This window comes from Schistocerca cancellata, chromosome 1 (assembly GCF_023864275.1).
Source record: "Schistocerca cancellata isolate TAMUIC-IGC-003103 chromosome 1, iqSchCanc2.1, whole genome shotgun sequence".
Lineage (NCBI taxonomy): Eukaryota > Metazoa > Arthropoda > Insecta > Orthoptera > Acrididae > Schistocerca > Schistocerca cancellata.
In genome coordinates this window covers 1,115,381,887-1,115,395,841 of record NC_064626.1, presented here as the reverse complement: position 1 = coordinate 1,115,395,841, position 13,955 = coordinate 1,115,381,887, and the positions used below count along the sequence as shown (strand labels likewise).

Genomic DNA, 13,955 nt, shown 5'->3' with positions numbered 1-13,955 from the left:
GCACTGCATGAGTGGTGGGTTTTTCCCCAGCACCACTCCTCTCTGGGCTGTCTAAGCTCTTGTTAGTTACACTTGCATGCATCTGTCGCGTTATAGAGTCTGCACTACAGTGTTCATTGATATTAAACAGATCTTGATTTCACCACTCTACAAATAGATCATAGGGGTCATCTAGAGCTGTGCTTGAACTTGTATGCTGTAATTTATTTTCTGTGCATAAAGTTATTTTAAACAACTGTAAAATATAAAGAACATTTACAGCATTATTTGTGTACACAAAGAAGGTTTTCACACTCTTCTATGATTTTATTCATACAGTAGGACAGTCATTCACCCCATAATGAACAGCTGATTTTATATGTAATTAAGTACAACATTTATTGCTAGGAGAAGATTGTAGCACTTCCATTATTATTTACCCACATGAAATCTGTTTTATGCCAGATATCATTGTTGTGAATTTGCACATTGCTATTTATGACCTTAATGCCTTCTTTTACTAACATAATTAATATTTGTTTTTCCTATTGTCTCTGAAGAAACATTTACATGCCAAGATCACTAGTAAAGCATTTATTTGGCTTAGGTAACCATTTTTGGCAAGGCTATGTTGCCTCTCTGGATCTTAATGTTTTATAACACTACATCATCAAGCACAAGATCCAAAGATGGCAACGTAGCCTTGCTGAAACTGCTTATCCAAGCCTTACTAGCCATCTTGCATTTGAATGCTTCTTCAGAGTCCACCCTACTGCAGGTTGCCCCCACACTGATACAATGTCAGGAATACGTAATGTATTTTTCTATGATTACTTTTAGTCTGTCTCTCTCAAATCGAGCTCCTGCCTTTTCAATGAAGTTGTGATCCTCTTCATTAAGGTTGGGCTCACTGCCTGCCCAAAAGATACCAAATGAGTCTTTGGCATGCATAGTTTTTATTGGATAAAATCAGCATTTGAGTACTAGGTCACATTAGAGGAGCATAGCTGTTATCAGAGCAGTTGCTTTTTTATTAATGTGATAAACCTATATAAAATAATTTAGAAGTAATTCCCATAAGCATCAGTATAAGTAGACTATACCTAGTCAAAATTTGTTGTTATCTTACATTATGGGAGTAGTCTACAGTTGCTGCTTCTGCATATTAATGTGTAATTTGATTCATTCCACATCCAAGTATTCCCTCCTGCATGACACGATTTATGGAACATGATATATAGGGGAAGATGGGGCACTGTGTAACAAAAAAGTTATTTTCTTAAATTTTGAAAAATGTATTTGTGAAGACATTTTTCTTTTATGTATTTTTTTAAGGATCCCTTAACAATCATTTAAAGCTCACAGACTGAGTGAGGCTTTGAAATTGGTGTAGTTACTGAGCATGTTAAGTATGAATGTAAATTGTTACAATTTTTCCCAGTGCTGGGTAGAGTGTAACACATACTGAGGTACGGTGTAATAAGCATGAAAACCCACATTCATATTGGCATAACTTGTATTATTCAACTGTTTCAGAAGACAACCTACAATTAAATGCTAGACAAAACTAATATTTAAAATCTTTGAAAATAATTTCAATTTTTTACAACATTCACTGGATATAAAAATTCAAGACATCCCTGCAGCCTTTTGGTTTTCCCAAAAACCATTGTAAAAATGTAAACTTTCATGGCTGTAAATGTCACACTTATTAAAATATTCCAAGCTATTTTGCTATGGTCAGATGAATTTCTTGTTCATAACTAACAACAAGAAGTTCATCCCAACGTGGCACAAGAGCCCAAAATATTTAAATAAAAACCATTGCTACATTTTTTGTGAGACATATGTTGTATTAGCTGCATGTAGATATTACAAAAGTGACTGACCCCATTGCATATGTTGTCATAAACACCTTCCAGTACCAGTACCAAATACTCCAGCCCTACCATTGGCAAAACGTATCTATAATGTGAAAAACCCTAGCCTGCTGTTAAGCATTCTGTGCCATGTAGCAGCAAAGATTTGGGCACTCAATTCACCAAACTGGTCATCAGGATTTTCTCTCCCAACACCAATGTACTCCAAATCCATACAAACAGGAAATGGCTATCCAAAACGATATTGTTTATGAAATACTTGTGTGACCCTTCCTAGAATATTGCTCAGGGGTGTGGGCCCCAAACTAAATTGTGAGTTACATAAATGAGAATATTTCTTGCAACATAGCCTGCTAGCCACTATCCCACACCCAGTTACATCCTTTTCCCATGCCTCCCACTTTACACCATTAATCTACACTCACACTTTCATCTCTAATATCCCCCTCCTCTTCTTCCGTTCTGTCTATCCCTCCCAATCTATTTTTCCATGTCATGTGCCTCTCGTGATCCCCCCCCCCCCCCATCCCCCCCCCCCCCCCACACACAGACTGCACACACATGATCAGTACTTCAATATGCACAGTATTAGTATTTTATAAGCAATCTTCAATTGTAGATAATTTACAGTATCCCAGAATCCTTTGCAGTACAATGGAAATTACCCTCTGTCATGCACTTCACAGTTGTTTTTAGGGTGTAGATGTAATTGTAGATATCGTTGTTGTGGTCTTCAGTCCTGAGACTGGTTTGATGCAGCTCTCCATGCTACTCTATCCTGTGCAAGCTTCTTCATCTCCCAGTACCTACTGCAACCTACATCCTTCTGAATCTGCTTAGTGTATTCATCTCTTGGTCTCCCTCTACGATTTTTACCCTCCACGCTGCCCTGCAATACTAAACTGGTGATCCCTTGATGCCTCAGAACATGTCCTACCAACCGATCCCTTCTTCTAGTCAAGTTGTGCCACAAACTTCTCTTCTCCCCAATCCTATTCAATACTTCCTCATTGGTTATGTGATCCACCCATCTCATCTTCAGAATTTCTGTAGCACCACATTTCGAAAGCTTCTATTCTCTTCTTGTCTAAACTATTTATTGTCCATGTTTCACTTCCATACATGGCTACACTCCATACAAATACTTTCAGCAACGACTTCCTGACACTTAAACCTATACTCGATGTTAACAAATTTCTCTTCTTCAGAAACGCTTTCGTTGCCATTGCCAGTCTACATTTTATATCCTCTCTACTTCGACCATCATCAGTTATTTTGCTCCCCACATAGCAAAACTCCTTTACTACTTTAAGTGTCTCATTTCCTAATCTAATTCCTTCAGCATCACCCGACTTAATTCGACTACATTCCATTATCCTTGTTTTGCTTTTGTTGATGTTCATCTTATATCCTCCTTTCAAGACACTATCCATTCCATTCAATTGCTCCTCCAAGTCCTTTGCTGTCTCTGACAGAATTACAATGTAATCGGCGAACCTTAAAGTTTTTATTTCTTCTCCATGGATTTTAATACCTACTCCGAATTTTTCTTTTGTTTCCTTTACTGCTTGCTCAATATACAGATTGAACAACATCGGGGAGAGGCTACAACCCTGTCTCACTCCCTTCCCAACCACTGCTTCCCTTTCATGTCCCTCGACTCTTATAACTGCCATCTGCTTTCTGTACAAATTGTAAATAACTTTTCGCTCCCTGTATTTTACCCCTGCCACCTTTAGAATTTGAAAGAGAGTATTCCAGTCAACATTGTCAAAAGCTTTCTCTAAGTCTACAAATGCTAGGAATGTAGGTTTGCCTTTCCTGAATCTAGCTTCTAAGATAAGTCGTAGGGTCAGTATTGCCTCACGTGTTCCAATATTTCTACGGAATCCAAACTGATCTTCCCCGAGGTCAGCTTCTACTAGTTTTTCCATTCATCTGTAAAGAATTAATGTTAGTATTTTGCAGCTGTGACTTATTAAACTGATAGTTCGGTAATTTTCACATCTGTCAACAACTGCTTTCTTTGGGATTGGAATTATTATATTCTTCTTGAAGTCTGAGGGTATTTCGTCTGTCTCATACATCTTGCTCACCAGATGGTAGAGTTTTGTCAGTACTGGCTCTCCCAAGGCTGTCAGTAGTTCTAATGGAATGTTGTCTACTCCCGGAGCTTTGTTGCGACTCAGGTCTTTCAGTGCTCTGTCAAACTCTTCACGCAGTATCATATCTCCCATTTCATCTTCATCTACATCCTCTTCCATTTCCATAATATTGTCCTCAAGAACATCACCCTTGTATAGACCCTCTGTATACTCCTTCCACATTTCTGCTTTCCCTTCTTTGCTTAGAACTGGGTTTCCATCTGAGCTCTTGATATTCATGTAAGTGGCTCTCTTTTCTCCAAAGGTCTCTTTAATTTTCCTGTAGGCAGAATCTATCTTACCCCTAGTGAGATAAGCCTCTACACCCTTACATTTGTCCTCTAGCCATCCCTGCTTAGCCATTTTGCACTTCCTGTCGATCTCATTTTTGAGACGTTTGTATTCCTTTTTGCCTGCTTCATTTACTGCATTTTTATATTTTCTCCTTTCATCAATTAAATTCAATATTTCTTCTGTTACCCAAGGATTTCTACTAGCCCTCGTCTTTTTACCTACTTGATCCTCTGCTGCCTTCACCACTTCATCCCTCAAAGCTACCCATTCTTCTTCTACTGTATTTCTTTCCCCCATTCTTGTCAATTGTTCCCTTATGCTCTCCCTGAAACTCTGTACAACCTCTGGTTTAGTTAGTTTATCCAGGTCCCATCTCCTTAAATTCCCACCTTTTTGCAGTTTCTTCAGTTTCAATCTGCAGTTCGTAACCAATAGATTGTGGTCAGAGCCCATATCTGCCCCTGGAAATGTCTTAGAATTTAAAACCTGGTTCCGAAATCTCTGTATTACCATTACGTAATCTATCTTAAACCTGTCAGTATCTCCAGGCTTCTTTCATGTATACAATCTTCTTTTATGATTCTTGAACCAAGTGTTAGCTATGATTAGGTTGTGCTCTGTGCAAAATTCTACCAGGCGGCTTCCTCTTTCTTACCCCCAATCCATATTCACCTACTATGTTTCCTTCTCTCCCTTTTCCTACTGACAAATTCCAGTCACCCATGACTATTAAATTTTTGTCTCCCTTCACTATCTGAATAATTTCTTTTATTTCATCATACATTTCTTCAATTTCTTCGTCATATGCATTGGCCTATAAACTTGTACTATTGTGGTAGGCGTGGGCTTCATATCTATCTTGGCCACAATAATGCGTTCACTATGCTGTTTGTAGTAGCTTACCCGCATTCCTATTTTCCTATTCATTATTAAACCTACTCCTGCATTACCCCTATTTGATTTTGTGTTTATAACCCCGTAGTCACCTGACCAGAAGTCTTGTTCCTCCTGCCACCGAACTTCACTAATTCCCACTATATTTAACTTTAACCTATCCATTTCTCTTTTTAAATTTTCTAACCTGTCTGCCTGATTAAGGGATCTGACATTCCACGCTCCGATCCGTTGAACACCAGTTTTCTTTCGCCAGATAACGACATCCTCTCGAGTAGTCCCCGCCCGGAGATCCAAATGGGGGACTATTTTACCTACGGAATGTTTTACCCAAAAGGACGCCATCATCATTTAACCATACAGTAAAGCTGCATGCCCTAGAGAAAAATTATGGCCATAGTTTCCCCTTGCTTTCAGCCGTTCGCAGTACCAGCACAGCAAGGCCATTTTGGTAAGTGTTACAAGGCCAGATCAGTCAATCATCCAGACTGTTGCCCCTGCAACTACTGAAAAGGCTGCTGCCCCTCTTCAGGAACCACACGTTTGTCTGGCCTCTCAACAGATACCCCTCCGTTGTGGTTGCACCTACGGTAAGGCTATCTGTATCACTGAGGCACGCAAGCCTCCCCACCAATGGCAAGGTCCATGATTCATGGGGGTAGGTTGTAGATATCAAAGCCTGTCATTTGCTTTGGCTACAAATGAGCCAGTGTGACTGTTCCATTTCAACATGCACTGTTACTCCAGTGTATTTTTAGAACATGATTAACTGCAGCTGGAATCCATCAATCTTGCAGTCAAAGACACATCAATTTTTGCAGTTGACATAGTTCTCCTTCTCCTTTTAGTTTCTATGATATGTGTTTTTGTTCACATTAGGGGACTGAGCCTGCTGCCACACAATCACCTAGAGGAAAAGGAAAGGAAGGGGGAGTATAAGATGGGATGAGATAGGATAGGATAGGACAGGACAGGGCACTAGACAGGATGTTGTGAGACACACTTCATCTGGATCCTCTATGGAGATCTTTCCAGCTTGGGAGGCCCTGCCAGTAATTAGACTACCGCCAGTATAGCCCTCCACTTCATTGGGTCACGGAAACCCCCTCACCTACAAGGACAGTGTTTCATTAAGGTGGTGTCTCCTGAGGGGGACAGTTGACATAGTGCACAACTATAAATTAATGTAAATTAAGTGTTACTTACAATTTTTGCAATAAGTTGCCATTTTTACCTCTTTGTTAGCCACTGACTGCTAATAACAGAACATACTCCACGTGGTTGACACATGAAATCTATGAATGTGCTTTTAGCTACTAATGGCTACTAATACACAGTTTGTGGATTTTATTGAGTATTTCTTTGTTTACATTCAGCATAAAGCTGTTTGAAGTAAGGTTTAATATCAAAAATAATTTAGTCGGGTCTTAAGATTTTGTGGTACTGAGCTTCATGGAATCTTTTAGAGAACTTAAAACTACGCAAGATCATACTTTTGTCTTTAGCAATCAACATTCTACCAGAAGAGAGTCTTCGCAAGAGGTTAAGTACAGGTCCGGCACATTGCTTTTACCTGTTAATAATTCTTACAGAACACACATTAATAAGCATCAGTAGCCACTGCAGGTTTATTTACAATGAGCACATAAAAAGGTCAATGAAGAAGCAAATTAGTCATGTCAGCCAATCAATAAATCACTCAATCCTTCTTGTTTAATTACTATAAATTTTGTACTACAGTAATAAGTTTTTCATTACTGTTAGATGATTTAATTTTGTTTTGTATCTATATGTATTATAAATAATCTCTCTGCATGTGAAGGACAGTCTCAGGAACTACTGTAGGGATTTTGATTCAGTTTTCACTAATACCTAGAATGAGTCACAAGGAAGGGTTGTGTATACACACTGCCTGATAAAAAAAGTGAAGCACCCAAAAGAAAAGATTGATGTCAATGTAACTTCATACATGTACACATCAATGGCGAATTGGTAAAAGACTGGAGCTGCAATTTTCTGTGACAGGTAGAACAGCCACCAAAGTAGATTAGTGTTGTTTGTGTTTAGTGTCATTACCAGGCCTGATAGAGTCTATAAGAGGCATGAACAGCATCTGTAGTTCAGTGATCACTGTGAAGGACATGGAGATGCCACATATTCATCTGAGAGAGCATTATGAGTATTTGGCAGTTTGAAAGCAGCCCCGTTGTGGGTCTCCATTGGCCCAGTGTTGGACGCATGAGAATGTCAGGGTAGGCAAACACATCATCACGATTCCAACCAACCACAGCTAACCACCACAAGGGATGAGCACCATAGTACACACCAAGTACATCAGAAACCCTTAACACCTGCACTTTCCATCTGAAGACAAGTAATGAACTCACTGCTACATTCTGCACCATTGAAAACCATTGGTCCGAGGCTAACAGCAGTCAGACAATAGAACTGCCATCCCATGTGTAGACTGCCATTAATATCACAATACAAAAAGTTGTAATGTATTTGGAGCAGTTCCATGACTAGGAAGCATGGACTGATTATGATTTGCAGTTCTGCACTATCCCAGATGGTCACTGTCAGCAAGTATGGTGGCGACCTGGGGAAGGATCCCACTCTTCCAATGTTTTTGAGAGGCACAGCAGTATTACTCTTGGTGTCATGGCATGGGGACCCATAAGGTATCACTTCAGTCGCAAGTGGTAGAGACTGAGGGAACACTGGTGGCACAACGGTACATCACAGACCTCCTGCACCCTCATATGTTACGTCTCATGTGACAATATGGTGGTGCTATTTTCAACAGGATAATGTTTGTCCACACGTGGCTTGTGTCTGTATAAACTGCCTGCATGATGCTGAGGTACTCCTGTACCCAGCAAGATTCTCCAGACCTGTCACCAACTGAACATGTGTGGAAGCAGCACAGGTTGGTTGGTTGGTTTGGGGAAGGAGACCAGACAGCGTGGTCATCGGTCTCATCGGATTAGGGAAGGATTGGGAAGGAAGTCGGCCGTGCCCTTTCAGAGGAACCATCCCGGCATTTGCCTGGAGTGATTTAGGGAAATCACGGAAAACCTAAATCAGGATGACCGGATGCGGGATTGAACCGTCGTCCTCCCGAATGCGAGTCCAGTGTAGCAGCACAGAGATCAACTTCATACCAGCCCCAATACCCAGGCTGTAACAGATCAGTTACAGCAGTTATGCACCAGCATGCCCCTATAGAGAATACAGCAGCTTTATTATATTCTTCCCAACTGAATCAGTGCATGCATCCAGACCAGAAAGGGTGCAACATTATACTGATAAGTGGGCTCATACTGACAAATTCTTCATAAATTTGACTCAGTTTTGTAATACTGAAATAACATCACATACTTTCTCAAACTGTGAAGTTTCATTTTGATTCCTCCTCCACTTCTGGGTGTTTCACTTGATGTGTAATACATGTATTGTTAGTCATTCTGTATTTAATTGCCATTTAGAGTGACATCTTGTGGCAATGATTGGAGCTTCGAGCTGGTCAACTGCATAGGAGGTGGTATCTGGTGGGAAAAGTAGTAAAGTAAACAGCTGTCACAATACAAGAGAGCACTGAAGCTTGACTTGAATGTATATATGTCTCAAAAAGAATGGTCAGTATTCAGGGATATGGCAGGAATGATAATCCGAAGCAAAAAAAGTCTAGTAAACATGGGCTCTAAAATCCATACCATGAGCATTTCATCGTCAGTACTGTGAAACGAATCTCTTCTACCACAAGCACTTTGTTTTCCATATTTAGGGAGGAGGTAGTGTAGACCAAAATAAGACAGAATTGTGTGATAGACATGGCCCATAAAATGTACAACTTAAAAGTTATGAACACTTGTTCAGTAACAGAGGTGTATTTCATATTAACAAAGATGAACAAGTGCTCATAGCTCTTAAGATATGCCCTTTAGAATCCATAATTACTGGGCTTTTTGTTTCTTCTTTTAGTTCTTACTACCACTTCTCAAAATATGGATAACAAAAGATTGCAATGGAAGAGATTTGTTTACAGTATCGAAGATAAAGTGCTCATAGCTCACAAGGTATTCATTTTAGCACTCATGTTTACTAGACATTTTTGTTTGAATAATTGTTCCTGTCATATACCTGAATACTGACCATTCCTACTGAACATCCTGTATGTATCTTTTACACAAATCAGTACATACTAAAAATTAAAGCTCCCACTGTGTCTTTTTCTGTCTGTGTGTGAAGGCTAATGTCATGAACTACTGTAGAGAGGTGGGTACAGTTTTCACCAACAGACAGCCCAATAGGAAAGGAGGGTTTATGTACATAATTTATTACCACTGCTTCAGACAAATTGACTGGCTGTAGATACTTAGTGCTACCCATGTGAAGCCAGGGCAGGTTGCTAGTAATCTTATATAATAGACTGCAGTGAAGCGTTTTCAGTAGAAATACAATATTGAAACAATGATATGTACAGCATCAAGGAACAAATTTTACTTATCAGTTTTGTCTGTTACTTTCACTGTATTTTATGACAATGAAAGCAGATTCTAAGAGATGCAGATATTATGTTTATTTTAGATAAACATTGAATGGAAAAATGAATCAGATTTTGGGTTCACATATTTTGTATTAATACATTCTGTCCACAATTCTCAAGGCTGAAATTCAATGTATTTTTAAATAAAATCTTCATTTTGTTTCAGGGCCCATCTCCATGATCTAGAAAACATCCCTGTTTTCATGTTGATTGGTGGTTTGTATACACTGACTAATCCAGATCGAGAATTGGCACTAAATCTGTACCGTGGATACTTTGCTTTCCGACTTGCACACACTATTGTGTATGCAGTGTATCCAGTTCCACAGCCGGCAAGAGCAATTTGCCATTTTGGAGCACTATCGATTTGTGTCTTTATGGGATTTAAGGTTTTGAAGTTTTTCTATTAAGACAGATTGTTTGATTAAAGAAACACAATCATTAGCTCATACTTCCAGCATCTTTGTGTTACATGAAAAACATGTACTATTATTCCAAATTAACAATGTTTACTTATTTATTTACTTAGTGTTTCACAGTTGAATCTATTTTGCTGTAGTTTGGATTATTACAATCTGTCAGTAAATTTAGCAGTTTTTCTACTTTTTTACAGGCATTATAAGTAAACAAATATGAATCATATTTTGGAAATGCGATATACATTTTTAAGTTTTGTAATGATTACAAAACTGAGCAACTTTAAGTTTCATTAATAAATTCATTCTTTTGTACACACATTTAAGCTTTGTAAGTATAGTTGACAATAATGTTCCAAAAGATTTGTTGTTAGGGAATGACTTTAGCAATGGACCCACTTCACTACTGTATTCAAATGACTCATAGCATATTTGTAAACATTCTCCTCTGTAATGGCTCGATAGAGTATGAAATATGAATAAATGTGAGTGTGGAATGGACAGGAAACACATCACTGGCTATGCCAGCTATCACAAGTTAATTTTATATGCTGAATTCCTTACAAGTGTTCATTAACAAAAAGTTCTCTTGGTGCAATAAAATTTTGCTTTTTTCCAATAGCATTTACTGTTGGAATCTGCTCCAATGCTACTTTATACAAAAAAATCTGATTTATATATGACAATAAAAAAGTGGATGTTGTAAGTCCACTTCTTCAACAGCACAGGTGTTATTGGACACCAGTTAAGTATTTAAAAGTGATGCTGGGCTTTGGCCTTTGACCAGTGTTGTTGGTATGATGATAGAAAGGAGATCACTGCATAGGAGTACATGTGAAGATTTTTTTCCATGTACATCTTAAATGTTCTCATGAAACATTCTGCCATACCATTAGACATAGGGGAAACTGAAGGTGTGGGTGGAAAATTTCTGAAGACCTGAGGATGTCAAATGCAGACCATTATCTGGAACAAGAGTTTGTGTGGCTCCTTCAACATAAAAAATAGTTGTGAGTACCTTAGTACCTTAGTACCCATCGAGGTCTGTAGCACTTTTATTACATGTAAGAGATGAGAGTATACACCTATCAAAATCAAACACATGGCCCCATAGAAAAGACACACAAAATTTGAATGCATCCAGTCCCATGGCTGCATGGTGTAGACCGTGGCTGGTAGGTTTGCACTGGTGCTTGTTGCTGGAACTGCATACCTGACACTTTTGAGTCACTTGCACAATATACTCATCTACATGTGGCAAATACACATACTGTCGGGCATGATTCTTCATTCTGCAAAGCTCCAGTGAAACTGATGCATTAGTCGCAATAGACATGAGCACAGAACCTCTGGAATCACCACTTACCATCCATCTAAATTCAACAAGAGGACACCTTTGAAAAGATGTAAGGCATCGTGTCATGAAGGGAAAAAATATATTACAAAATTCTGTGGAGGCTGCCAAAGGAAGAGCATGTGCTCAATCAGTTTGTATGAACTGGCCAACTTGTGTCAAGAGTGGATCTTTTTGTGTGGCTGCTGCAACTTCTCTGGAAGTGATTGTTCCAATTGTGAATCAATGTAGAGACAAACAGTCTTTTGCTGACCAAATTCCTCTTTAGAAACCATAGAGAATGTTGGCAGCACATTGGTATTCACATGCTGAGCTGATGTATGATAATAAATGGAGTATCATAAATTTGATATAAAAAATCCCAGTGTTGTAACCTGTGAGGTGTTTGTTAAGAGAACTTTCACTTACAGCCAAATATGAACAAAAACAACTTGTGATCTGTGACCAGATTAAATCCATTGCCATACAAGAAAATGCAGAGCTTCTGGATACTAAATATAATTGCCAGTGTCTCCTTCTCTATCCATGAATAATTTTCTCATACTGGGGTCAGTATCTTAGAGGTAAAATGATAACCATTCTGAACATTCAGGTACTTGCTTGGCAGAAAGGCCCCGATGCTAGTGAAGTGTCCATGGCCAACACACATGATAAATGAGGCTCATACAAGGTTAGGAATGGATCAGCTTGGATGCATTGCTTCAGCTTCAGAAATGCTTGGTGATCATAGATTTCTTTTCTCCGTAGTTGATCTAACGAATGGGCAATTATTGCAGTTTGGGGTATAAATTGGGCATAATGCTTATCATTGCCCATAGAAACCTGCAGAACCTTTACATTCTTTGGCATTGGGATATGGGAAATAACTGTCATATTCTCTGACAGTGTAAGTAACTTCCAACTAAGTGTATATCCTATACTTAATTGAAGGCTGAAAGACACAGCATTTTGATATGTTACACTTTAACAGGGAACCTGATATATTGATAGAGGCTGTATAATAAAAAAAAATGGCCTCAGAAGATTCATCAAAAGGAAGTTGGAAATAAGGTTCTGAAAGATTTATCTTAGAGAAATACTAAGTTTAGAAAGTAATTCACCAGGATGCAGAAGAGGATATGAGTCAACAGTCAACTAAATGGTTACCTAATATCTGAAGTCCCAGAACACACAGTGCACCACTAGAGTTGCAAACAATGCATAAAGCTTATTCCCATCTGCTATAAGGAATCTAGAGTAGTAGTTGCAATCCCTCTAAGTGATCCAGTGCTATTTTTGCATCATCCCACAAGGCTATAAGTGTCAGGTGGCTTTTGAAAAATTTTGGTGTTTCTGGCTTTTTTAATGTAATGTGGCTGAAATAATTAGAAGCCTTTCCCAGGCCAGAAGAAAACAAGGGAATATACTGGAGACACAAAGAATCCATCTCTGCACATGGGACTCCATTATGAATTAAGTGAATTGATTGTTTGATACGGAACCCAAAGGTTGCATATGCATCAAGGCCAAAAATATTTTTCATTGAGAGTTCACAAAAACTTTTATTTTCTCTTCAAACCCTGCATGTCTGTGATCCATGATACCTGACCATTGATCTTGCCTTGCAATACAGGAGGAACTCTAAATGAGCAGTCTCCATATACAGTTTTGTTGCAAAATGTTTATTTATAAGTGAGTTAATAGTGATTTCAGAATGAATTTTCATTCTGCAGCAGAATATGCACTGCCATGAAACTTGTTGCCAGATTAAAACTGTGTGCCAGACCAGGACTTGAACCTGGGACCTTTGCTTTTTGCAAGCAAGTGCTTTATCGACTGAGTTACTCAAACACAACTCATGATTTGTCCATACAGCTCTACTTCTACCAGTACCTTATCTCCTACATTCCAAACTGGTAGGAGTTAATATGGTTGGGACCAGTACTAATGGTTCAGACAGAGAGACCAATTTTTGCAGTATAATAAAGCTGGATAATAAAGGATCTTGTTGTCTTTCAAAGTACTAAATATCACTCACCTGGAACTGAAGTTCTGTATGCTTTCGGTACACTTCCCATTCCTCTCGAGCTTCATTAAACAGCTGAAAAGCTAGGATTGCTGTACATGATTGCAGTCATGCTTTATGATCTCATACTGCTGACTGAGCTGTTGTTTACAGAGCTTAAAGATATGAGTATGGCTGTCACTCTTGATAGTAACATTCAGCAAAGTGTCCTTGGTAAGTCCTATTCTGGCATGAGATGTGTTGTAGTTCCAAACAACTTTGACTGCCACTGTTATAAGTCTAGTTCATGCACAACATAGGTTTCATTGGAAATAAATTAAGCACAAATAAATCAAAGAAAATAACAGCTCCTAATTCAGCTTGTACCAAACAAAACAAACTGTTATAGGTACATACCTCCTTGCAAATAAAATTCTGAATAAGCTTTAGTGTTGGGAAAT

The 13,955-nt window shown here is 38.7% G+C and overlaps 1 protein-coding gene across 1 annotated transcript in view; it reads left to right on the top strand.

Moving 5' to 3' along the window:
* The window catches only part of LOC126092209 (microsomal glutathione S-transferase 1-like), a 40,895-nt gene extending 30,118 nt beyond the window's left edge, over positions 1-10,777 (top strand). The window contains exon 3 of the mRNA XM_049907703.1: positions 9,907-10,777. Coding sequence (XP_049763660.1) covers positions 9,907-10,150 — 244 coding nt within the window. The 3' untranslated portion in view covers positions 10,151-10,777. The remainder of the gene's footprint in view (positions 1-9,906) is intronic.
* The last annotated feature ends 3,178 nt before the right edge of the window (positions 10,778-13,955 follow it).